General features: G+C 42.7%; 1 protein-coding gene across 11 annotated transcripts in view; it reads right to left on the bottom strand.

Moving 5' to 3' along the window:
- The window catches only part of ARHGAP17 (Rho GTPase activating protein 17), a 96,437-nt gene that overhangs the window by 22,089 nt on the left and 46,647 nt on the right, over window positions 1-27,701 (bottom strand). For all 11 annotated transcript variants that reach the window (XR_008660929.2, XM_055297736.2, XM_055297739.2 and 8 more), the window contains 12 exons: window positions 27,221-27,332; window positions 26,911-26,987; window positions 22,751-22,862; window positions 18,418-18,486; window positions 18,178-18,259; window positions 13,104-13,231; window positions 11,430-11,541; window positions 10,784-10,865; window positions 7,895-7,975; window positions 5,971-6,084; window positions 2,555-2,646; window positions 752-908 (listed from right to left, as the gene is read on the bottom strand). Coding sequence is in view for 10 of the 11 variants with exons in the window: in XM_055297736.2 (XP_055153711.1) it covers window positions 752-908; window positions 2,555-2,646; window positions 5,971-6,084; window positions 7,895-7,975; window positions 10,784-10,865; window positions 11,430-11,541; window positions 13,104-13,231; window positions 18,178-18,259; window positions 18,418-18,486; window positions 22,751-22,862; window positions 26,911-26,987; window positions 27,221-27,332 (1,218 nt within the window). In the remaining variant the exon portion in view is untranslated. The remainder of the gene's footprint in view (window positions 1-751; window positions 909-2,554; window positions 2,647-5,970; window positions 6,085-7,894; window positions 7,976-10,783; window positions 10,866-11,429; window positions 11,542-13,103; window positions 13,232-18,177; window positions 18,260-18,417; window positions 18,487-22,750; window positions 22,863-26,910; window positions 26,988-27,220; window positions 27,333-27,701) is intronic.

The raw sequence follows: 27,701 nt of genomic DNA, 5'->3' as shown, positions 1-27,701 counted from the left end.
AACTATTTCTAGTAATATTATTTCATATACCAAGAAAAGTGTACTACTTCCAACAGGCCTCTTAACTGTTAGCATTCCTAGTGAGTACAGTGGCATTTCATCACACACGGGACAGGTTGGCATCTAAAGGTACAAATCACAAATAGTCTTAATCACCCTTGAAAATCCCATGAATTGCCCATAGAAAAGAGTATATAGAGACACACCGCTTCTCACTAAGTTCAACACCACCGTTTTTTTTTCTTCTAGAATTGGCAAATATTGAGGTTTTTCCCACTGAACATCAAATTCAATAGTTGGCTTCCATTGTGGGGCCACATTATACCAGAAGTACGTCTCCTTAAACACCAAATCACTCAACTCACAGTGCCAGGTGGGTGTTCTCACACTCAATTCTGGACAAAAGTCCACACTATTAAATTTATTTTCCTTTCTGTTTCCCCCCACTCAAGTACATTTGGGTCAATTTTAACATGTGTATGATGCCGTTCCACTGCAGGGCTTACCAAGCACACCACCAAGTTAAGCTGGAATACATGTGGAAGAAACGTTAACTGACAAGCTACACACCGATTTTATGGTGAGATTAGTGCTTGGAATGACCTACAGCAGAATTCCAGACACTATCTGGACACCATCAGTCATGGGTGGATGGGGACCACTCAAATCCCAAGTCCACTGAGCGATACCAGATACCACGGGTCTAACAACATATTTACTGCTGGTTTGGAAGTGAACGGTCAAATCATACCTTTCCTTCTTCATCAAGTCTCCTTCCATCACCGCCATGCTAGCAGGCCGCTTCCTCTCCAGGGTCCCCGAGTCAGAGTCGTTTCCAGTGTGGAATGAGTGATTAGAATTCGGGGTGGTGAGAGGTACAAATGCTTCCGATACATTAAATTCCACCTCTGCAAGAGGAAAAATAAACAAGTGCATGAGACACTGAACACAGCAGGCGAGGGAGCTCTAAGACACCCCTCATTGGAACGGGAACCTCGTTCTTCAGTCTACAGCCCTCACTATTTCAAGGTGGAAGCTCCAGGCACTCACATCGCAAGAATGGTCCATCAATCCAGTGGGAAGTAACGTAAGAGGACAAGACAGGGGAAGAAGTATGGGTCAGAATATAAGTTACACACTTGTGTGCTTTCTCTTTTGTGGGAAAAAAATAAATAAAAACAAATCTAGAATGCAGAAGAGGACGATGAGCACAGATCACTTATTTGAATCACTCAAAAAGAGATATTTAGCTGGGCGTGGTGGCTCATGCCTGCAATCCCAGCACTTTGGGAGGCCGAGGCAGGCAGATCACTTGAGGTCAGGAGTTCAAGACGAGCCTGGCCAAGAAGGTGAAACCCTGTCTCTACTAATGAAACCCTGTCTCTACTAAAAATACAAAAAATTAGCTGGGCGTGGTGATGTATGCCTGTAATCCCAGCTACTCAGGAGGCTGAGGCAGGAGAATCACTTGAACCTGGGAGGCAGAGGTTGCAGTGGGCTGAGATCGCACCACTACACTTCAGCCTGGGCAACAAAGTGAGACTCTGTCTCAAAAAAAAAAAAAAAAAAGAGAGGTATTTACACTTTGATATAAGATAGAAATAAAAGGCAACATCAAGTTCATACTGCCTCTAGCAGTTTTTGCAAGAATCGTTTCCTCAAAGGAAATCTTGAACAGAATGCTAGCATTCATTCATCCATCCCATCTTCACTGGGCAACCTATATGAATGAGGCGTGATTCTTGATGGTGACAAAACAGTGGTAAAGAAAAGATGGGCCCAGTGGTGAGGGAAAGATGGGTATCATGGGGCTTGCACCCCAAAGGACATGGCAGCAGGGTTGCTCTGGGGGAAGTAGGTGCAGGGGATCCAGAATTCCAACACTTGCCTGGCCAGCATCCCCAAAGGGGGCCACGGGAACCTCTGTGGATCCCAGGACTGCAACAAACCTAGTTTGAAAATCTATTGCCAGCAGGATGAAATACTAATTCCCTGACACAGCCAACTCAGGCCTTCACCAACTGGCCCCGATCAACCTTTCCTGCTTTATCTCCTATCTATGGGCAAATCCATAATCTAGCTAGAGAAACAAGCCCTCTTCCAAGTGAAAAACTCCTGCATATTCAACATCGCCTCTTCTAAAAACGAATCTCTGGTTCCCTTTTCCCAGCACTTGAGTTTGTCAAATCTTTCTCCATCCACCTATCTTCTAATTTGCCATGTGTTATAATTTATCTGTTCATGTGGCCGTCTTCTCCAGCGGCTGGAGTTCCCCCAGGTAAGACAGCATGTTTCACCAGCAAACATATGGCACCAGCAGGTATTCAATGTACACTGACTGGCTATGTTTTAGTGAAACTAAGTGAAATACAATACAATATGATTACCATTATGTCAAAATACAAATGCAATGAACAAAGGCTGGAAAGAAACATGAAAAACTGAAACCAATTCTGTAATCATGAAGAAGGATTACAGATGTATTTTCTTAAGAAGACTTTTTGTATGATTATCACATTGCTTTGGCGGTCAATGAAACTGAAATGAGAATTACCTTCAGGGAAGAACCAGTCGGCATGCTGAATGATGGGTTCAATCACCGCAACCACATGGACAGATGTGGCTGCTGCCATTTCAGCAAGTGTTCTGCAAAAGAAGTTCACAAAATTAAAATACTTCCTGTAGGCAGCATCTAATTTCTGCTGGTTGTGTCAGGGCAATTCAATTATTTTTAAAGGATAAAATATTTAAAAGATGCAAAAATCAAATTCACTGGCCAGGTGTGGTGGCTCACACCTGTAATCCCAGCACTTTGGGAGGCTGAGGCGGGCGGATCACAAGGTCAAGAGATTGAGACAATCCTGGCCAACATGGTGAAACCCTGTCTCTACTAAAAATACAAAAATTAGCCAGGCATGGTGGTGCGTGCCTGTGGTCCCAGTTACTCGGGAGGCTGAGGCAGAATTGCTTGAACCTGGAAGGTGGAGGTTGCAGTGAGCCGAGATCAGGCCACTGCACTCCAGCCTGGTGACAGAGGAAAACTCCGTCTCAAAAAAAAAAAAAAAAAAAAAAAAAAAAATCAAATTCACATGGTCCTGGTCTATGAATGTGGCTGTGATCACCCAGGAAAAAATGACTCTGGCTTGGCTGTTCCTTAGTGTGCACTGTGATAATAACCACAGTGTCTGCTACACACAGACCCTGGGGGCAGCAAAACCAGTCAGTCAACAATGCTGTGTCAAATGCTAGTTTTAAACTGGTCTGGAACAAGGGTTGCACTTTCCCACTGGAATAGCATCACACATGGGTGGTAGCTATGTTCTAAGACTAAAGATCACTAAAAAGCAATTTTGCCTAAGATGTCACCAAGAACATGCATTGTTACAGTGTGCCTTTTATTATGTTGAAACCTGAGCCTCCCATTCACACTTACGGTCGTCATATATGTGGACTAGACTCAAGATGAGTGTTCAGATGTTAATAGTGTCTGATGCCAAGGCTCAAAAAGAAGAAAATAAGTAGGCCAGATGTGGTGGCTCACACCTGTAACCCAGCACTTTGGGAGGCTGAGGCAGTTAGGCCAGGAGTTCAAGACCAGCCTGGGCAACATAGTGAAATCTCGTCTCTACAAAAATACAAAAATTGGCCAGGTGTGGTGGCATGCATCTGTATTCCCAGCTACTGGAGAGGCTGAGGTGGGAGGATCGCCTGAGCCCAGGAGGTTGAGGCTGCAGTGAGCCATGATCACGCCACTGTGCTCCAGCATGGAAAACAAAGCGAGACCTTGTCTCAAAAAAATAAAAAAAAAAGAAAGAAGAAGAAAAAAATAAGTAAGAGTTATTATCACTGTTGTCAAGCTCCTGTTTCAGTTGGGAGTCAGAACACCACAAAAGCAAACCACCTGCAAAAGGCCTGACACTTTCTGGCCACCTACCAGGCTTCAGGTTCTTCACCTCGCTTAATTTTTACAACAACCTGTTATGAGGCCTACATGAGGACACTGGGTTCCCAAGCTCGATCCCAGGTCTGACTGCCTCAAACCTCTCCTCTCCTATCACTCTGACCTCTCTCCCCACCAGAATATTTTCACCCACTTTCTGACCAAGTAAAATTTCTTGCTCCTTTCAAATTCCAGCTTAAAATTGAAGCTCTGCCTGTAAATGATCCTTCCCAGCCTTCCTCCCATATGGAGTCTGATCAGTCTGTGTGCCTTAAAACCCTGCTGGATTAGGGAGGAACTGTCCTCTCACATCCTTTCCCATTTTTCTTTTAGGAGAGTATTGGAAAGCTAATAAAGGTTAATAAGGACACAGGCTCTGTACCCAGAACCTGGGTACACCAGTTCCCTGCTGTGTGACCCTAAGCAGATTACTTTTTCTTTCTAAGAGTCAGTGTCCTCATCTGCAAAAACGAGGACAACAGTATAAATGTCAATGATTCAACCTCTATTTGCTATATATTTCTAATCAATTTCTCCTTTATGTCCTCTATTCAAAAGGTTACTTCTGATTACTAATGAGATCATCACAATGCCATCAACAGAGTGACAATTTCCCAGAAGCTTTCCAGCGGATCCCCCGACCCCTCCTCTATTCAATCTACATTTTGCAATGCCAATAAAGTTATCTAAGTGCAACTTAAGACACTCTTCTGCTTAGCAACCTTAATGAATGACTCCCCACCACCCAGAAAATAAGTCCCAGACACCTCAGTAGAATGTGTGAGGCCCTTGAAGCCTTTGGCCTTCCCAGTCACAGCCTCATGTTCTCTGTCTTCAAGTTTCACGAAGCCATGTGACATGCCCATAAATAATGGAAACCAGGCCCTTTCAACAGTGTCTTGGCCCATCCAGGTCCTGGCTGTAGGAAACTGTTAACTCTTCAAGGTACAGCTCCAGCCATTCCCTAACCAGAGCTTTCCCTGACTTCTCAGCCTGAATTATGTTTCTTTACCTCTGCTGCCGTCATACTTGATAAAGGAGGCAGAATATGCTATCCCAAAATATGCCCCTTAGGCATAGGATTATTTTGAGTTAAAGACACTTGAAAACCATCACATGCAAGAAGAGGGCTCCGACCTTCCTTTTTCATCCTGAAAGCAGGAGATAAACTCCAACGTGAAGGATGCCCTCCTTATACCAGGAAGAAAGAAACATTCCTAACAGCAGGGATGGGAAGGCAAGGCTGAGGGAAACCTCCATAAACAAACCTTGCTGAACGAATCCTTATCTTCCTAGTCACTTCTCCACAACTAACTGCCCTAGCCCACGCTCCTTTGTCTGGTCATGTTTTCACAATTTACTTTTTGTCCAACTTCATATACAAGCATTTGGCTCCAACTGCTTCTTTGGATCTTCATTTTCCTGTGGGAACTCCAATGTCAGACATGACACTGATGCTTCAGATTCATCATAATATACGTGAAATCCCATTCCCAGACCATAATATACGTGAAATCCCATTCCCAGTAGTCCCAAGTTACCCTCCAAAGTGATGTGTTTTTTATTAATGTGCTAAGTAGCATGAATTAAATGACTTCTCTGCTGGGCATTAAAATGTAAAAATCTGTATGCTTTCTCCTGTTAACCTGTCTTATGTTCATTTAGTTCTCAGGCCCAGCCAGACATCCTAAGAGGGTGGAAGTGCTACCCCTCCTACAATATCATATATACACACACACAAATATGTGTATTTTTCTTATCAATGTACTGTAGCCACCAAGCTATCTGACTGCCTAAGAGCAGGGGCATTTTGAGAACTGGGACAATGTCTCACACATCTTTGTGTCACCACCAGCTGGGACAGCACCCAGCTCACAGCTGTGTTCCAACAATATCGGCTGAATGAGAAAACCAATTTCAGAATACCTTGATCATAAACTAGAATGTGTAACCTGAGTTACATTTCTATGCATCTCATCAGGTGGGAAAGAAGAAATTCAAATGATGTGATACAGAGAAAGATGACTTACCCTTCATTTTTGGCCCATAACAAGTTAGGGCCTAACACAATCGCAATGTTGCTGGGAGTCATTTTATTCACATCGCTGGTCTGAGCAAGCTTTGCAAGGAACTTGATCAAATATCTAGGGGTCAAAAGAGAAGGGGAGGGTTTCTCCTCTGAAATAGCTGCTAGAATGTTCTCTTCCTGGCCAGGTGCACAATCCCAGGTTGCTCAGGTGCTAACTGCAGAGGGTTCCTAAATCAGAATCTGGCTCAGGTGAAGCATTTTATACATTTCTTGTGTTCTTTGCTTCAGATCATAGACTAATTAGGGCTTAGAAGAAGAAAATAGTTAAGTATAAATCTTAGTGATTTGAACCTCTATTGGCTATATATTTCTAGTCAATTTCTCCTTTATGTCCTATCTATTATACCCCTGTTATAAGTTATAATGTGTTAATAGTGAGCTCAATATTTTTAAATACAAAAACAGACACAGTTATACTGCTTAAAGGAAACTGTATTTGAAAATACTTTACGGTGGAATTATAAAAATATCCAATTTATCATATATACATACCTTATGTATAAGTACGGTCGTATAAAGGCAAAAACGTTAAGAACAACCCAACTATCAATAGGGAGCTGGTTAAATAAATCACAGTATATCCATACAGTGGAGGACTATGCAACCATCATTACAAAATGTACTGAGAAGGAAAAATCTCCAAGATGTATTAAGCAAATACCTTAAGATGTCAAGCAAAAAAGGTGAGGGGGAGAATGATGTATACAATATACACTACCATTTGGTTTTTTAAAAAGGGGGTGTGAGAGAAAAAATACATAGGCAAGTATGTACACATGAATGTATTTGCTTATGTCTACATTAACTCTTGCTGAGAGGATATATAAGAAACTGTAAACACTGGATGCATCCCAGGACAGGAACTGGGTGGCTGGGGTATGGGAACAGGAGAGAGATTTTTCATTGTATACCTTTTGAATTTTGAACCATGGGAATGTGCTACCTATTCAAAAATCAATTAGTAACAATTACAGAGTAAAATAAACAAAATAAAGAGCCAAGCTCTCAACATACTAAGAAGTACTGAGTTCTCACCACATACATTGAATAGAGGAAGAGTATCTGTAATTCCAAGCTGGGTGAGTTAAATTAATCAAAGGGAATATTTTAAAGGGAATATGTAGCTTAGCTTAGTGGGAGAGCCCAAGGCAGAATTTAAGGTCAAGTAACATTCCAGACATATCACCTGTAAAGTATTCTGACTGGTCACTTAATGTCACTCAAAACCAAACAAGGAAAATTTTCTAGGGAGACTTTCTAGAAAATTTTCTTTGTTTGGTTTTGAGTGACTTTATCCCCTGGGGCCACTTTTTCCTTTTCTCTATACTTGTTGAAAGTTACACATTAAGTCAAAAGGAAAACAGAAGTTACATTACGGAAGTTTTGTCCCATGGTAAATTTTCTTAAAACCATAGTTATTCCACAAAGTAATACATAATCTCCATTCCTTGAAATTTTATTAAGATGATTTATACTTTAAAATAAACTAAGTAGCACATACAAAAGACATTACAGAATGTACAACTATTGATTAATTTTGCCTTTAACATACTGGATGATTTGGACTCCAAACTCAACATACAATCACTCAAACTTTTCACAAGAAATTTATTGCTAATAGCTGTACTGGGAAAATGATAAGCCAACTTACGTATTACTGTCAGGCATGATACTGATGCTTGAAATTCATCATAATATACATGAAATCCCATTCCCAGTAGCCCCAAGTTACTCTCCAAAGTGATGTGTTTTGTTGTTGTTGTTGTTGTTTTTTAATGTGCCAAGTATGCCTGAATTAAATGACTTCTCTGCTGGGCATTAAACTTATCTTCACTCCAGAGTCATTGTAGCTCAATCATACATACCTAAAGTTAACAAAATTTTGTGGTGGCAACTTCTGACATGTTCTCCACAAGTCTTGAAGTTTTTTATCTTGATCCTGCACACTGAGAACAAAAACTTTTAAGTACAACAATTTATTAAGACACCAATTAGTAATATCTTATTAATATGCTATATTAAAAATGAGGCCTCCATTTTGACAGAGAAAGCACAGTTGGAAAACAGCCCAGGCTATGGAAATAAACAGATTTAGAGTCAAATACCAATTAACTGTTTAACTCTGCGCAGTTGGTTAACCTTCAATCTCTGGATGTGCAAAGCAGGGTAAGTGTTGATACTGCTGAATGATTTTGAGGCGTCTGTGGCAAAACCACCTCCACCAATGCTTGGCACAGAACAGACAAGACACTACTGAAAATTCTGTCTAGAAAAAGTGTGTACTGACGTATGGCTTCACGGAGCCCAAATTCTCCTACCCTCAAGCAGCCCAGCCACAGATCGGGGGGCTGAGCTCCCAGGCACCCAGACCTCTGGGTCTTTCCTTGCTTGCAATACTGCAAACTGGCTGCACACCAAGCAGCCCATTTCTGCTGTGAAGCAACTGTAAGAGCTCTTGCACTCCACAGGCGCAACGTACAAACTTGCAGAGACATAAAAAAGGGGCAGTGAGAAGCCTGTAGAGCATGGCCAACTCTGCGCACTAGGGACCAAGAGTGTTAGAGGGGCCTCTATAACACCACTTTGAACTTGAAATATCCTCCAGAACAGAACCATTCTGGAGAACATGGATAGGGATTAAACATAATTACACTTTAGAGGCCAGTCGATGCGTTACTGGGATGGAAGCCCACCCATATTGACAATTCTCAACTATAGAATCAATATACCAACAGACAGACACCTTCTTTTACAAGTTTATTTCCTTGTAATAAACAAGGAAATCTTTTATTGGGTAGGAGGCTAGCCAATAAAGAAATCCCACAACTCTCCTCCACCTAACACTGATGTTGGATTCCACTGAATTCTGTCCCATAAACATTAATACTGACAGCAGGCTGGGCCCCAGGCAGGGTTCCAAGGATACGTGATGACTAAGAACTTGTCTCTGAACTTAAAAACCTCACCATCTACCAGGGACAAAGTCTCTCATTCCACAATTACAGAGAAAAGCTCAAATGCAGCCGAGCGTGGTGGCTCATGCCTGTAATCTCAGCAGTTTGGGAGGCCGAGGCAGGCGGATTGCCTGAGGTCAGGAGTTCAAGACCAGTCTGGCCAACATGGTGAAACCTTGTCACTATTAAAAATACAAAAAAATTAGTCAGGCATGGTGGTGTGCGCCTGTAATGCCAGCTACTCGGGAGGCTGATGCAGGAGAATTGCTTGAACCAGGGAGGTGGAGGTTGCAGTGACCCTAGACTGCGCCACTGCACTCCAGCCTGGGTGACAGAGCAGGACTCCAACTCAAAAAAGAAAAGAAAAGAAAAGAAAAAAGCTCAAATGCAAAACCTGGTTAAAGACACAAGCGATGGACTCACATCCACTGAAGTGTAACTGACCAGAAATAAGTGGCTCTTATTTGATCATGGCCTGCCTGTAGGGAACAGGGGCAGTGTCCATAGATGGGGAAGAGGACAGAACAGAGGTAAGATTTGTTCCTCTTCCCTTAGTGGTGAGGAGTAGGCACTCTGGAGAGGAGGGGAGTCAGTACCATGAGAAAAAAGACCAGGAGATGGGCTGGCCAGCCAAGCAGAAGCTTCTAGGCTTTTTAAACAAAGCTGTCCTGCTTAAAATCAACTGTTTCTAGACAGACTGAAGCTGACGGTGGAGGGAAAGGGACAAAGTAGAGGAGTATAGCATTTGGGTCTGTCTGGTTTGAATTCTAGCTCTGCCAATTACTTGCTACTCTCCTGGACCTGTTCCCTCCCAAGCCTCAGTTTCCTTTCTGTAAAATGCAGATCACAACATCATCTGCCTTTTATAACGTTAATTAAAGATTACAAGAGGTAATAGTTACAAAGATGAGCACAGTACTTAGCACAAGAAAATGCTCAGGAAATATTAATGTCATCATTATACAGCTGACAACACAAGGTCCACTTATATGCAAGTTTTTTCAATAAACATATAGGAAAATTCCTGGAGATCTCTGACAATCTGAAAAAACTCACAGATGAACTGCCACCCCTGAAACAGCAAAACTAACCCCTTCACTTTCTCTACTTCTTCGACCTACTCGACATGAAGACAAGGATGAAGACCTTTAAGATGATCCACTTCCCTTTAATGAATAGTAAACAGATTGTCTCCTCTTTACAATTTTCTTAATAGTGCTTTTTCTCTAGCTTATCTATTGTAAGACTACAGTATATAATACATACAACATACAAAATATGTGTTAATTGACTAGGTTATCAGTAAGGCTTCCAGTCAACAGTATGCTATTAGTTGTTTTGAGGGAGTTAAAAGTATACTTGAATTTGCAATTATGTAGGGTATCAATGCCCCTAATCCCCATGCTGTTTAAAGGCCAACTGTATTATTGCACAGGTGAGACCACACACAGCTCAAAAGGCACACTGCCACAGGTCAGTATGACCCCCTATCCCCAGTTACAGGGCTTTCTTCAACATAAAGGGGGCTGGAAATTTGCAAATCCATTAATGTGGGTACCACTCTATGTCTTTATCCAAATAAATAACACAAATTTAAACCAATGCCTATGTGGTGACTTTCCTACACTAATAATTATAATACTTGATATTTTTATTCTAAACATAAATAAGAGCTGAGACATGCATTAACAAATATGCTATTTTAATCTTATGATCCCTGAGAAAAAAATGATTTGCAAATAGCGCACAATATCACATCATTCCCTTTAACATTTACAACTCTGTGTTCTTTAAACTTACCTTGCAACTTGTGTCCATTCTTCATACAGATTAAAAGTCATCAAAGGTTCAGGCAATTCCCGTAAATAGGATTTTAAAGCACCTGAAATCATTAACACTCTCTTTGAGTATGAAAAAGGGGTAAGGCTAGGAATCTTGGGACATACTATTTTGCAAATTGAAATGATCTCAATTACGATCTTCCAAGGTGTATATAACAAATCATAAGTTGGCAAGAGTTGTTAGAGACTAAAATGTCCATAAAACAAATTAAATCTCTTGCAAAAAAAAAGTTGTAAGAGATCAATTACAAATAAAATTAGTTTTAAAGTCATCCCCTTAACAGACATAATTTCTCCAGGTAGACAGGAATTTGGCGGGGGGAAGACAGTGAAAGATGGGAAGAAAATACAAATACGTCTCCTAATATTTGCATTATAAGCTACTCTCTCCTTTAATCATCAAAATAGAAAAACAAAAAAGGAGTAAAGAAGACATGTGTGTACATTACATTGTATATACACTAAGGAATTGTAGCAAGAGGCCACTTCGGTTTTGTCACTTAAACCTATGACTGAAATTGGATTTTAACTGACCATCTGTCTGAGACAGAACCTGCCCACCGCCTTGAGGGTGACTTGATTTGCAGACACTCTTTGGCGCTCACCTGCTACAGCGTGGGGGTCTGAATAGAACTCATCCAGGTGAGAAGTAGAACAGTCCAAAGCAGCTTTCAGCTTCTTTAACTTGGAGGCCCCAGCCCCAATTCGGAAAAGGCCCTAAAGATAATGAAAAGCCATCAGCATCAAGTGCAGGTTGGGATACTCAGACTAACTGGCAGTGTGTTCTGATGGGGATTTCCTGACTGCCGCTCACCTCTTGTCTATGAAAGCGGTGTTACTGCCTGCCCTGCAGGGCTGTCAGGAGGAATGACGAGGGCTGAGCATGTACCCAAGCACAGGGACAGGCAGGAAGAAAATTAGTCTAGACAGGGTTTCTTGACCTCAGCACTACAGACATTTTAGCCTGGATGATTTTTTGTTGGAGGTTGTCCTGTGCCCTGTAGGATGTTTAGCAGCATCCATGGTGATATGGTTTGTTTCTGTGTCCCCACCCAAATCTCATGTGGAATTATGATCTCCAGTGTTGAAAGCAGGGCCTGGTGGGAGGTGACTGGATCATGGGGGTGGATTTCCCTTTTGCTGTTCTTGTGACAGTGAGTGAGAGCTCACAAGATCTGGTTGTTTGAAAGTGTGTAGCAACTCCCCCTTTGTGCGCATGCTCACTCTTTCCCTCCTGTTCCACCACGTGAACACTGTGCCTGTTTCCCCTTCGCCTTCCGCCATGACTGTAAGTTTCCTGAGGCCTCCCCAGCCACGATTCATGTACAGCCTGTGGAACTGTGAGTCAGTTAAAGCTCTTTTTGTTATAAATTACCCAGGCTGAGGTAGTTCTTTATAGCAACGTGAGAATGGACGAATACACATGGCCTCTACTACTAGATGACAGTAACACCTCCTCTTCTCAGTTGTGATGATCCAAAATACCTCCAGACCTTGACAAATGTCTCCTGGGGAGCAAATCTGGCCCCAGACAAGAAGCACCAACGTAGGCTGTTAGAAGGGGAGTGGCTGGAAGCAAACATAAGGAGGGCTTCCGGGGTGTTCTTTGATCTGAGTGCCGATTCCATGGGTGGGTTTAGTCAGGCAAGCGCATCAAGCTGTACACCTATGATATGTATGCTTTTCTGTGTGTACGTTCTATTTCAATACAAAGCTTTAAAAAGGAAAAAAAAAGCCTTGCATTTTGATTCTGGCTCTGACCTGGTGTAAACTCCCTGTATGCTGACTTCCTTATTTATACAAGAAGAGTAATAAAAACTCCCTTATTTGGTTCATGGGGGGTTTGGGGTAAGAATCCCATAAACTTAAGTATGTAAATGATCTCCACTCAAAAAAATTACATAATACTATGCAAATGTAAACTAAAGCTCTTTAGCCCATTATTGCGTCATGAAATCTGTCACAAATCACAACCAGAGTTTTAAATGAAACAATCAAACAGGACATAAAGAGGTCAGGGTGTACCACAATCAGGAAAGGTAAACATTGTTTTGTAAAACCTTTGTTTCATTCATAGACAGATAGGTATCATAAGGAACAGGGTTGCAATTTAAAATATGGATCGTGGTGATAAAAGCTTGAAAGCCACTGTTTTACACAAAACGGACAATGGCTGTATAACTAAGTGGGGGTGGACGGGGGCTGGTGGGGAGCATGGCGCTCTGGGCAGAACAAGGGGCATGGAGACTTGGTGCACAGGATCACGAAGCTCCCCTCACCTCCTCCTTCATGCCTGTCTCCAGAAGCAGCATGACACAGGCTTCAATGGGCAGCGCAATTTCGCGCCCGCTCCTCTTCAGGTGTTCTTCTAGGGGAGTCCCAAAGGCTGGTTTTTCCGCCCACTTATCTAGAGCAGCAAATTGTTCAGTTAGATACCCAACAAACTCACGGCATTACCAAGCTATTTTCTCCCCAACTACCCAATGGGCTTTTCTAGCCGACTGGTAGCTGAGGCTGTGGGAAGAGGGGATACATCTGTTCTATTTGTTTTTGTTATTTGCCATCTACTGGAGCAGCAAACTATGGACCAGGCTGGGGCGGTTACTTGTGGAACAGAAGCCTGAGCGCACCTAGATGGCACCAACTCAGGCTGCCCAGAAGCTGCAGTGGCGCGCTGCACACCTGCACCACACTTCATTAACACACCAGCGGGTTTAGTGGGCTGCCTTGCACCAAAAGGAAGATTCGCCAGAGCATACTGTTTCGTTGAAAAGAAATTTATTCTAGCCATGCAAAGCCTTCTAGCTAGAGGACAAGAAATAGATTCTTTGCTATGCAAAAATGGAAATAATCTCTGAAAATTTCAAACACAAGTTAAGCATCTGTCATACGAGACTGGAGATGGCCAACGTGAACTCTCCACGTTGCAGTTACTCTCCATCAGATGCGACATCTCTGCTGCATGCAGTGCTTCAGAACACTGCATCCCCAAACAGCTCCGAAAAATTCTGCGTGGAAAGAAATGCAGTATCTGCAGCCCTAAAGCAGCTGAAGGCTATGCTGACGGCAGGAAAGCCATATTTTAGATTATCTTCAGGTCATGAGGCAGCTTAGCACAAATAAAATGAAGCAGTAAAATAGAAAGAAGAATTTAGAGAACAGACATATGAATTAGAATAAGAACTATCTGGCTGAGTTTGGCCTGCCTGTGCAAGCTGCAGAGATCTAGTGCTATCTGAGCAGCTTGCAGAAGCAAAGGAGGGCAAACCAGTTGTGAAAACTGCTCCAGGGAGAAACACTTAAATCTTTCTAACAACAGGAAGGGTTCATGTCCTTCTCTGCACCTTTATTGGCCATTGGTCCCTTAACAGCTCTGCTGTTAGAAAGCTGGGTTGGAAGAAGGCAGTATGTACTCTGGTGTGTCCTCTTACACTCTCTACCATGTTACAGCAGGGGTAGATTTGCATATGGGGAAGGAAGAAAAATAAAATCCCACAAATCCATAGAACCGAGAGCTTGCGGAAAGGTAAAAATGGATGGAAAGAGCGAGAGGTAAAGACTGAAGAAAGGGGTGAGGGAAAGGAAGGTGGGGGACAAAAATGAGGTACAGGCCACCAGCCACTCTCAGAATTGTGGGGAGCCCTCCTCGTCTCTGGCCCGGCCCCAGCCAGGGGAATTTCCAATAGAAAACACATCTGGGTGTCTGGACCTTCCCAGAGGTCAAATCTTACCTGAAATACTTTGTCCCTTTTATCTAAAGCAATAATTTACAACACAGGCTGAAAATGGCCACGTGAGCCTCCACTAGGGGATGCCCTGGAATCACCCAGGAGAGTTCTGCAAATGACACCTGCCATTGCCTTCACCACAAGCCCAACCCTGTAATGTTAAGGGGCGGGCATGATTCAAACCTCTGCTAGAACTTTCTAGTAAACACTGGACAGAGTGTACCCCACCCCCAAGCCTGGTATAATGTTGACAGAGAGTGCAAGTGAGAACTACTGACCTAGAAGCAAGTCATAAGGCAAATTCCACCTCAGGGACTGGCCTCTCAAACAACAGACCTACTATGTGTCAGGTACTGCAGGAGGCATGTAAAGTTCACAGAGACTCCCCACCCTCAGGGAGAGGGCAATTGAATTGTGAAGGGAATATAAGACACACATGTAAATACAGAACAGTCAATAACAAGACAAGACATATTTGCTAAGTCATGGCAGATCGATGGTACAGACAAGAGTTGCAAATGCAATTGTCTAGAGGAGCCGGATAGGTAGCACAGGGGCACGAATCCTGCTGGGAGTGCACGATCCGCCGACAGGAGATAACCACTCCTCCGCACCAAACCAACACTGCCACGTGGGAAAGCAAAGCCAGTGTTGCCAGATGTTCTCAACTTTCAGGAGAAGCCAGAAATTGGGATTGTTACATCAAACCATCTGGTTTTCACATGATGACAACTAACTTTAACAATTTTTAATGAGATATGGCTGTTTGCGACTTCTGGTGTAGACCATAAATGCTGGCACAATTCAGGAGGCAAAGTGTTTGCTATTGGCTTCAGTTGTCAGAGAAGGCTTCTCAAAGGAAGTGAGGTTGGAGGGGGTCTCATGAGACGGACAGAGATTAAACAGGCTGAAAAATGGGCAAACACATCTTTGTGAGAGGCAATCAGCTGAGAAAAGATCAGGAATTGTGAGTCTGGGAATTTACATCTTATCCCAAGTTCACGTCAAGGCAGTGAGAGCATGGAGCAGAGTGGGCCAGGGGAAGAGAGGATGGCAGAGCCTAGGGCGAAATGGACAGAACCCAGGCACTGGATGGAAGAGAGGAAGGAGAAAAGGGTTCCAAGGTTAAGACCTGAATCACTTGAAGAAAGGTGATATGAGGGCGACAAGAAGGGAGAAAGGGACAGTTGGTGTGGGGAGAGGACTGGTTTGCTTTTTGAGTTTAAGGTGAGTGCTGTTCATCAAACGGAACCGATGCTTAGGAGGCTGCAAGGATTAAAATGCAGGTAAGAGGCAAAGCTGTCCAAGTAAGGGGATTTCTAGGGAAAAGGGGGCGAGGAAGTGAGGGTGGGAGAGAACAGAGGTGCAAGGACTGGACCTCAGAAAAGGCTGACTTCTGGGGTGGAGACAGAAATAGAGCAATATGTAATCCTTCTTGAAGAAAAATTTTTAAAAAGAAATGGAGCAATGCAGAGTCCTCACAATGAAAGAAGACAGTCGAGTGGCGTGAGGAGACAAAAATGAATAAGGAAGAGATGGCCCATGCCAGGTCAGATGCCAGGATCTGACGGGTGGTTGCTGGTCCTTTGAAAACTGCAGTATGCTTTGCTCTTTTTTCCTAAACAGCAGAAGGATTGGGGGTAGACACAAGAGTGCAAAGGATTCAGGGGTAGGAAGGTGGTAAGAAAATGCAGGTGGCAGGCAGGAAGGGGTCACTTGAAGTACCCACCAGAAGAAATGAAGGAGAACCAGATTAAACGGGATGCTGTGTTCAGGTCAGGAAGGTACCAGATTACCACCAACTGACCATGAATGTGACACCAGAGTCCACGGAGGTGAGGGGGCTGTGGGGGGAGGTCACACTTTTTTTATATAGTAAGGACAAGCTAAGTCTTTCCGAAAACAGAGAAGACAGCAAGGAAAGAAGAGACAGAACTAAGATGAGAGGCAGGTACAAGGACAGGCAGAGGTGGGAGGGGTTGAATTGCAACTCGGTGAAGGGTGACCTCAGCAAGAAGGACAAATCGCACTTCCTCCACGGGCTGTTCCATCCTAACCTCTTTCCTGCCCCATCCCCGCTCTCCATGGCTTCCTGATGTATTTCTCTAGGGAAAATACCTTGGGAAAAAAACAAAATGACAGTTCTAGTCTAGCCTGGGCAATAGAATGAGACCTTGTCTCTTTAAAACAAACAAACAAAATGCTAAAAAAATCCAATCTCTCGTTTTTCCTCTTGTTAATCAACTCTTTCAAATCAGACTCTCAGCCACTCAAAGGCTAAAATGATGATTTGTCTACTATTTTGTCCTATGCGGGGCTCAGCCCACAGCAGATATCTCATAAATATATTTTCTTGGTGCTCTGAACTTGCCGAGCAAGAGTCTGTCCCTAGGAGGGTGGGAACATTTTCCAGAGACCCCATTCCTTTGCACTGTGACTCAACACCATCCTCCATGAACTAATAATCTTGATTATTTGGGAAGGCAAGGGCAATGGCTGAGAAAATCAGACACACTGCTCCTGAGAATGCTGAAGATCTGACTATATAGTCAGGCAAGACATAAAATTTTATAATTCCTTAATCCAAAAATTTTCAGGCACAAAGCCAGAACCTGTGAGGATCTCCTGGAACTTAGGGGGAGAAAAAGTCGCATTCTTGAAGGTGCTGGTATGTATGCACATCCACAAAGCATCCCCCCCAACACACACAGACACACACACACACACACACACGCTTGGTCTCAAAATCACAAAGTCATCCCACTCAGCACCTGGCCTGATCCCCTTTCAGCTCAAGACCAATGGTTCTGCAGAGGAGCATAAGCTCCAAATGTCAGGTCTACACCAGAGGTGAAATAGATCCAAAGATGGCCAAACAATTTCTGATTCAACAGCTTGTGCTCATCTCTGCTGGTAAATGCTCTAATGGTAAATCAGAGAGACATAGCATCAAAAGCTTTAGGGAGAAAAAAAAAAAGCAGCTTTAGATGCCCAACTTAAAATTCAACATAAAGGGAAAGTTCAGTCTGCACCTAACTTGCAGATAAAATCTGCAGTGTGCTTGAATATGATAGGTGAAATATTAATGCTGATAAGAACAAAAGCTTAGTATAAAGACAAAGGAGGAGTCTGAAAGAAGCGACTACGGTCTTAGGATTCAATCACACTTATTATTAAGTGTGACGTGCATGAAGTGGCATCAAGTACTGGCTTCTCTTTTGGAAAGTCCAAAATATTTTCCCTAGAATGGATGCTCTTGGAGTCACATGGCCAGAATTAAGTCCTGTGGGACAAATAACTGATGTGGAAAAGGATCATTCAATGCTGGACTTTTTCAAGCCTACAGAAGATGGGAAAACACACAGGCACTCCCCAAAGAGGCCAGCTTTCTCTTCAACTGAAGGTTTCAGAAGAACTACAAATGTTCCATTAGTGTGTTAATTTGGGTTTGGAAGAAATTAGAGAATGCAGCAAGGAAGATGAAATTATGCCGGGAAACAGTACCCTCCTAGGCAGAGAAGCTTTATCCCAAGGACGTGCATGCAGAGGAGTCAGCGTGAAGAAGAACCCAGGCAGAGGTGGCAGAGGCAAGAAGGAAGCATCAGCCGCACGCGGGTTACATTACCTTGATGGGCTCGCATTTCGGGGAGGGTCTTTTCTAAGACTGCTAATGCTTTTCTATGGTAATCTGCTTGGGCTTCTAATAACTGAGAACAGACCCACATTCAAAAACAAAAGTAACGTTAGCATCGGATGGACACACACACAATGGCTGAGCAAAACTAAAAATGAAATCTTTTGCAAAACAGCTAAAATGACTCCATTTTAACAATGCTTTAACATTTTCTCAAAGGAAGGTGCTTACCGTAACAAAGAATTTGCCGTACTCCCCTTCTTTGGCCATAAAGTTGTACATGTCTGCTGCAAGTTGATCCTGGGTAAATGGAAGAGAAGAGGTTATTGAAGAAAAAAGAAGTGAAACAAAATGGCATCTGAGAACAATCTCTGTGAGCTCTTAGATGAAAAAGTGATGGAAAGTGCCACAGAGTAAATGTCCATCAACTGCCTGGTACAACCATACAGAAAGAATAAGGAAGCTTCTTACATGACTGACAAAGAAAGATCTCCAAGATATATTTTAACACATCTGTTTAAGAAGCAAAGTACAGAGCATTACTTATGGTGTCTTAACATTTGGGTTAAAAAAGGGGTGGAATGGCCAGGCACGATGGCTCACGCCTGTAATCCCAGCACTTTGGGAGGCTGAGGTGGGCAGACTACCTGAGGTTAGGAGTTCGAGACCAGCCTGGCCAACATGGTGAAACCCCGTCTCTACTAAAAATACAAAAATTAGCCAGGTATGGTGGCGGGCACCTGTAGTCCCAGCTACTTGGGAGGCTGAGGCAGGAGAATGGTGTGAACCCAGGAGGCAGAGCTTGCAGTGAGCCGAGATTGCGCCACTGTACTCCAGCCTGGCAACAGTGCAAGACTCTGTCTCCAAAAAAAAAAAAAAAAAGGCGGGGGGTGGGTGGAAGGGTATGTCATATTTTTATTTTGTTTTTATTTATATTTTTGAGACAGAGTCTCACTCTGTCACCCAGGATGAAGTGCAGTGGCACAATCTTGGCTCACTGAAACCTCCACCTCCTGGGTTCAAGGAATTCTCCTGTCTCAGCCACCCTAGTAGCTGGGATTACAGGCGTGCGCCACCACACTTTTTGTATTTTTGGTAGAGACAAGGTTTCGCCACGTTGGCCAGGCTGGTCTCAAACTCCAGGCCTCAAGTGATCTGCCCACTCCAGCCTCCCAAAGTGCTAGGATTACAGGCATGAGCCACCACACTCAGCAATGTCATATTGTTATTGTCACATATGTATAAAAATATGTCTTGACAAAAAAACAAGAAATTAGTAGCAGTTATCACCTATTGGGAGCAATGGAAATTAGGCAGGAGGAGGATAATGGTAGAAGAAAGACTTCACAGTATACTGTTTTACACTTTTTCATATCTTACCTAATGTAAATGAATTACATATATAAAAATTAAATAATTTTGTGAACAGTGACAAGCTGAGTGTGGTGGCTCGCACCTACAATCCCAGCACTTTGGGAGGCTGAGGTGGGAGGATTGCTTGGAGCCAGGAATTTGAGAACAGCCTGGACAACAGAGTGACACCTAGTCTCTAAGTAAAAAAAAAAAAATTTTTTTTTTTTTTTTTTTTTTTTTGAGATGGAGTCTTGCTTGCCCTGTAGCCCAGGCTGGAGTCCAGTGGTGCAATCTTGGCCCACCGCAACCTCCACCTCCAGGGTTCAAGCGATTCTCCTGCCTCAGCCTCCTGAGTAGCTGGGACTACAGGCGCATGCCACCATGCTCAGCTAATATCTTTCTATTTTTTAGGAGAGATGGAGTTTCATCATGTTGGTCAGCCTGGTTTTGAACTCCTGACCTCAAGTGATCCTCCCACCTCAGCCTCACAAAGTGCTAGGATTACAGATGTAAGCCACTGCACCCGGCCAAAAAAAATTTGTAAGTGACAGATTAGGCAATTAGGTACATATTTCCAATCTTCAAATATAAATATACATAGGAATTACATATATATGTATGAAAATTTATATGCCAGAAAATATACATGTAGAGAGAGTTTTTTTTTTTTTTTAATGTAATGACTTCTGTTTTTGGCATCAAGGTACACAAATTAATGTGAAGGGCCTCCCATTTATGATAAAAACTTGGAAATGCTAGTTAGAAGTAATGAACATCCTTTTATAATAACTGGGAAAGCAACAAAGTAAATTCCTTGATTCCCCTCAACCCCACCATACACACACACACAAAGAGAGAAAGAAGAAGCAAAAAGAAAGAAAAAATCGGAATGCTAAGCATCAATGGAAGCTGGGGATGACCTGGGGCAGATTTGTGCCAGTCTTGGTGACCAAGGTGTCTGAAGCCTTGGGGCGGCCTGGTAAGAAGAAACAAGTACACATATATCGTGCATAATGATAAGATTCCTGAAGAACTGTACTCTCAACGAAAGAATAGATTAGAACAAATGCACTTAGCATCACATGGAAATCATGGGGAAGTATGTCTGTTTTGGAATGGGCTTTAGGTCTGAGAAACATTGGCCAGGAGATTTCACAAACATAGGCCTGCTTTCAGGAGGGTTTAAAGTTTAAATTTACTGACATGTGGTCCCAGAAACCCCAAACTGATTTAAGTTTAATTAAAAATGGACCTGGACTGCTAATACTCTCCGGGAAGTCTCATTTCCAATCCCTGATAGTCCCACAGATAAAGCCCCTCTTAAAATGAGTTCACAATAATTACGAAACACATGAGGAAATAATCCACCATAAGCAGACTCCTACCACTCTCACAGAGAATTTCAGAAAACAGAATTAACAGAGATTATTAAATAAGTATATTTAAAATGATTTGAAAGAAACACTAGAAAAGAATAATATAGTATCAAAAAGGGCAGATTTGAATAATTAGAACTTCAGAAATGGAAAATATAGTCAATGAAATTAAAAACTGAACATTATTTGAGTAGCAGATCAAACACAGCTAAAGAGAGAATCAGTGAAACAGAAGATAGATCTGAGGAAATTATCCACAAGGCAAGCACAAAGAGAGGAGGCAGAAAATATTTTCATAAGTTTTTACCATTTGAAATACTGACAAGCGTGGAAGTTGAGAGAAGAGACATCAGACCACGATGACTTCCTAAACCTCTACCCAAATTTGTGTGCAATAAGTAGGCAATAGCCAAGATCTAGGTTAGACCAGATATTAAGAAGACTGCTGGGTAAATGATACTGACAAAGCTACAACTCTTCAGACCACAAATAAGCCAATGTGACATTATTTTAGTAGAAGCATTTATCTGCATATCATCTTTTAAACATAAAAACTTTTTAAAACAAAGGTATAACTTTGTGAGTTTAGTTTTAATTTCTATCCACTATATTATTTTTACATTTTTCTTATATTTCTACCCACTATATTATTTTAAACAAGTCATTTAATTGCAGTTAACTGATCAAGGTTTGCTATTTTGAAAAGCAAAGTATGTCATGACCTAAATGAACTAAAATATAACAGTCTTAATATCAGCAGGAAATAAAAAAACAATTTTTTTAAAACGACAAAAAATAAGAGCAGGAAAAGTCTAAGTCAATCCAGACTTAGACTCTAGAATGTCTAGAGACTCCCCAAAGACCCTATTCCTTTACAATTTCAAATAATTCCACCTCAAATAACATTCAGAATGAACATCTATCTACACAGGTGGATGCAGAGAGAATGAGATCACTTGACCATCTAATTAATCTGTAATTTATGAGATAAAAAGCTCTATTTCTCCCAAATTACAAACCAATTGTTCAAGCAACATTTTAAAAGTAATCCTTATCTTCTCCGAGGACATATGAGCCATTTACTGTATATTAAATCTTACATTATAGCATTCATTCCAGAAAACCTATACTATTTCACTGATCTATTTTAATGCTTCTTATACAGTTTTACTTTTTTCTTACTTTTGTATTTCTTATGCATTTTTAATTGCTGTAACTTTATTTTATGTTTTGCTATGGTTTTCTTTCCTTTTTTCTGACTTCATCTTTAAGTAAGCTTAGACATCTTGTCAAGTTTTTAAAAATATCCCATTTGAGGCCGGGCACGGTGGCTCACGCCTCTAATCCCAGCACTTTGGGAGGCCGAAGCGGGCGGATCACCTGAGGTCGGGAGTTTGAGACTAGCCTAACCAACATGGAGAAACCCTGTCTCTACTAAAAACACACAAAAATTAGCCAGGCGTGGTGGCACATGCCTGTAATCCCAGCTACTCCAGAGGCTGAGGCAGGAGAATTGCTTGAAGCCGGGAGGCGGAGGTTGCAGTGAGCCGAGATCGCGCCACTGCACTCCAGCTTGGGCAACAAGAGCGAAACTCCGTCTCAAAAAACAAAAAAAAAAAAAACAAAAATATCCTATTTGAAGTTTAAAATGTTTTATTCTGATCATAAAATAATACAGTCTTAAGAGAATAAGAAAGAAGAAAATAAAGTCTACCTTCAAAATCATTCAAAATATTCTGATAGAAATTATTTAAAACATTAAATAACTTGCATTTGAACTTTCATCCCTCATTTGCAAAAACCAAAAAGATACATTTATCAAGGAATTCTCATACCTTGCATTGTTCTACTTTATTTCCAGCTTCATCCATCTCTTCCTTTAGAGTATCTATTTTTGATGGAAGCCCCTGAAAGTTGGTTCCTGAGGATTTGTGAGCTTGGTTCCACCTGCAAAACAAAGGGGTCGCCAGCATCTGAGAACCAGCTATGTATACTCAACAGCTGGAGGCAGGACCTACTGGAGATAGATCCTTCCTCAAAACTGATTCTACCTGGAAGGGGTATAACTGCCCACGATGCCAACTTCTCTTGAGCTTATCCTCTAAGAACGGAAGCAGGCAAAAGGAGACTTTAGCTTCCCACCACGACAGGACTCTCACAGTGCTGGGAGTAGTGGTCTGCTTTGAGCATAACCAACCACATCTTATCTCACACAAACTCCACTACTGGAGAGAAATCCATGGAACCCCTTTCTTGTAGTGGCCAATCATGGAATCCTTGCCACTGGAGGAGAGCAAGGTGCTCTCCTTGCTCTCTTGCTTTGAGCTGAAATGTTCCCTGTGCCACTGGGAATCAGCTCCTGCTTTTGAGAACTCCTTGTGGCTCTTTCTACTACCATACTACCATCTGTGACCTGGGATTACTTTCAGCAAGTAAAAGCCAGAACTTCAATAGTGTAGCTACGAGGCTGGGTGCGGTGGATCACACCTGTAATCCCAACACTTTGGGAGGCTAAGGTGGGAGGATCACTTGAGCTAGCAGTTTGAGACCAGCCTGGACAACACAGCAAGACTCCATGTCTACAAACAACAATAACAATAATAATGTAGGTATCAATCAATAGCTACGAAAGCACTACAGAGAAAAAAAAAGAAACTACAGTAATAATAGGGGATGAGTGGGAAATAATCATAGAAAACAACTTGTTTTGATTTTCAAATGTGCTTTGACCTTCTGTTTGAAAATGGGTATGTCTGGTGTTGTGGAAAGCTCTATCACTTTAAATGTAAACATAGATGTTATAAAAAGCAGCAAGAAAGCCCATGTTGGCCGGGTGCAGTGGCTCACGCCTGTAATCCCAACTTTGGGAAGCCGAGGTGGGCGCATCATGAGGTCAGGATATCGAGACCATCTTGGCTAACACGGTGAAACCCCATCTCTACTAAAAATACAAAACATTAGTTGGGCATGGTGGTGGGCGCCTGTAGTCCCAGCTACTTAGGAGGCTGAGGCAGGAGAATGGCATGAACCCGGGAGGCAGAGCTTGCAGTGAGCCGAGACCGAGATCGCACCACCACACTCCAGCCTGGGGACAGAGTGAGACTCCATCTCAAAAAAAAAAAAAAAAAAAAAAAAAAAACAGTTAGCTACTTGCTAAACTTTCTAGACTGCTGCAGTGCCCCAAAATGCTATGTTCTGCCCACTTCGTGTTCCTGACGTGACACACTCCACCAAAAGGCTCAGTAAGTCCGCCAAAGCTAAACTGGAGATGCTATATTGTGAAAGGAGCATAGATTTCAGAGTCTGACATGTCCAAGTTTGGAGCTCAGCTTTATCTTAACTAGTTATGTGACCTAGTTAGTGACTTAACCTCTATGCATCTCAGTTGCCTCATCTACAAAACTATCACAAACACTGTCTGCCTTATGGAATTGTCATAAGGAGGAAAGATGAGAAAAATACGTGTGCGTGTGCACACACATATGATGTCTGGCATGTAATAAATTCCTACTTAAGTATTACCATTTTTTTCCTCCAGGGAAAAGCAAGAGGAATGAGAAAAAGTGGAAATATTCAATTGTTTCAGCTTCTCCAACACCTACTGTGATTAAGTGAACAAGACCATGAATGCAAGATCAAGAATCAGTATTAAAATCACCTATGGGATACATGCACTCAAGATGCAAAACTCCTGTCAGATAAACATCTATAATACTGCTCCACCAACTCTAGTGAGGGAGCATTTGCTGCCTTGTTTAATTAATCATTAGAATATTTTTCCTTCTCTTGAGCAAAGATGTATCGCAGGGTGGCCTGCACTCCCAGCTACACAGGATTCCAATCACACGTACAGGCCAGATGTGATGACTCACATCTGTAATCCCAACACTGTGGGAGGTCAAGAAGAGACATTTACTTGCAGCCAGGAGTTTGAGACCAGCCTGGGCAACATACCGAGACCTCGTCTCTACTAAAAATAAAAAGCTGGGGCTGGGTGCAGTGATTCACGCCTGTAATCCCAGCACTTTGGGAGGCCAAGGCAGGCAGATCACCTGAGATTAGGAGTTTGAGACCAGCCTGGCCAACATGGTGAAACCCCATCTCTAATAAAAATACAAAAATCAGCCAGGTGTGGTGGCGCATGCCTGTAATCCCAACTACTAAGGAGGCTGAGACAGGAGTATCACTTGAACCCAGCATCTTGGTTGCAGTGAGCCAAGATTGTGCCACTGTACTCCAGCCTGGTTGACAGAGAGAGACTCCATCTTAAAAAATATATATATATAGTAGCTGGGTGTGGTGGTGTGCAGCTACTCGAGAGGCTGAGGCAGGAGGATCCCTTGAGCCCAGGAGTTTGAGGTTGCAGTGAGCTATGATCACACCGCTGCACTCCAGCCCAGGTGACAGGGAACATCACATGTACACATGACCAGGAGACTGTGGACTTTGCTGTCAGAATCCTAACACTGCAATGTATGCTCTTGAAGGCACAAAGCAAGTCATATAGATAATATATGCAGGTCCCTCCCTTATCTGTAAAACAAGTCTCCTCTCAAAAGTAGGGAATGTTACACTAACCTCTACCCTATTCCCTCCAAGTCACATGGAAAGGCCTATGCATTTAGAGTCTAGCACAAAGTCTGGTGCACACTGAGCACCTAATTGATATCAGTTGAAAACACAGATGAATAAATGAATAGGGATTGCTGGGAGAATCAAATGGGCTGACATAAAATGAAAGTAGCTCGATCCCTGGCATGTGGCAAGAGGTAAGTTACTTGGTAATTGCACTAGCAGAGTCTTCACCATGTGTGAATTCCTAAATATACCTTTTCTCATCTCAACATTTCTTAAATCAGGACTCATCTTCACAAATGATTTGTACACATTGTAAATAAAGTTTTATTGGAACACAGCCATGCTCATTCATGTATGCATTGCCTATAGCTGCCTTTATGCTACAATAGCAGAGTTAAGCAGTTACAACAGTGAGCAACTGGGTTGCAGCACCAGAAAGATTTACTATCCAGCCCTTTACAGAAGAGGTTTGTCAACCCTTGTGATAAAGCAGGAAACAGGACTGAGGCTGGTGGTGCCTGTTTCCCTATTCCTAACTGTCACATGCCTGAGAAGGAAGCCATGTAAGTCACTGATAGAAACTCCACTGAGGGCCAGGTACCACGGCTCATGGCTGTAATCCCAGCACTTTGTGAGGCCAAAGTGGGAGGATCACTTGAGGCCAGAAGTTCAAGACCAGGCTAGGCAACACAGCTAGACACCATCTCCACGCTGTGGCATGTGCCTGTAGTCCCAGCTACCTGGGATGCCGAGGCAGGAGGATCACTTGAGCCTGGGAGTCTCAGACTGCAGTAAGCTATGACCGCACCAGCCTGGTGTAGCAGAGCAAGACCTTGACTCAAAAAAAAAAAAGAAAAGAAAAGAAAAGAAAAAAAAAAACAAAAAACTCCATCGAGGACAGAGCAGAGGCAGCAGTCCTGCCCTGAATCCTGACAGACTTCTCCCCTGACATCAGTCCCCACATCAGCAGTGCTGATTTGGCTACATAGGTTTCATGAGTTCCTGCCATGTGAGTGCCTCCTTCCTTGGTACTGAAGGTATTACAAGTACACAGGGTTTGTGACACAGCAGGACCCTCATGAGCTGTTAGGGCCACAGATGTGTTTATTCCTCCACTCTGAGTTGTGCTCTCAGAACTGCCACCATCCCCTCTTCCGTTAAATATACTCACTTCATTTTCCTTAGATTATTTCCTTTTACTGCTGGCTCACTAAAAACAGGATGTTCTAACAACATCCCCACTGCCACGCTTGGGAGAACAAGGCCTATAGGAGGTGCTGGCAGGCTGGCACCCAGTCTGGGGGTCAAATGCACGAATTGGTGAGCACTTCCATTGCGTCCACTGTCAGTGGTCTTCCTCTCCCCCGTGGTGGGAATGGGACACAATGCTGCATGGCTGGCCCAAGCTGTCTGTTACCTGGCTCTGACTGAATCCCAGTCTAACACCAATCTTGCAAGCTGCTTCCTCTGTTTCTGGATGTTGGGAATCTCCACCTAAAAATAAGAGCATACCAAATGGGATGCACTTCAGGGCTTTTAGGTTAACCATTTTAAAGTATTTACAAACGTTTTTTCTCTAAGGCAAAGGGTTTTGTACCTTGAATTGACTCCCCTTATTTCCAAAAAGAAGTGTATGTTAAAGCCAGCAACTACTGTTAAAATTTTAACACTCACTGTCTAGCCCACACCACTCTCGGCTCTTCCGTGCTGCACGGTGAAGCACCCACCTCGGCTATGCCGTACAGAGGGTCCACGATCTCCTTCTCAACAAAGACTTCGTGCTGGGAGAGCTCGAGAGCCAGCTGATTCTCAGCATCTCCACACGTCTCCAGCATCTTCCTTTAAAAACAAGACCCCCCAACAACAAGCACGTGCTCATTAAATCAGGCACTGGATCATCATGTGGATCAGTGCTGCTTGCCATACAACAGGAACGCATTAGGGTGCTACCTAACAAGCCTTGAAAATATTATAAATGTAGGGTGCTGCCTAAAACATAAGTCCACAGATTTGTGCTTTAAAATAAAAATGACTGTCTCGGGGATGTACTTTGTGTGTGTGGGTGGCAGACGGATGTGTGAACAGTGAGATAACAAATTACTCAAGAATTAGATTCTCAAGTCAGGTGAAAGCCAAGTGTTCACAAAATACTCTGAAAATCTTTTAAATTAGACATTAAGTTCATTCCACGTTATCTTATGTCTGCGA

This window comes from Symphalangus syndactylus, chromosome 11, assembly GCF_028878055.3.
Source record: "Symphalangus syndactylus isolate Jambi chromosome 11, NHGRI_mSymSyn1-v2.1_pri, whole genome shotgun sequence".
Lineage (NCBI taxonomy): Eukaryota > Metazoa > Chordata > Mammalia > Primates > Hylobatidae > Symphalangus > Symphalangus syndactylus.
The sequence above is the reverse complement of the archived record's forward strand: the minus strand, read 5'-3'. Positions and strand labels throughout refer to the sequence as shown.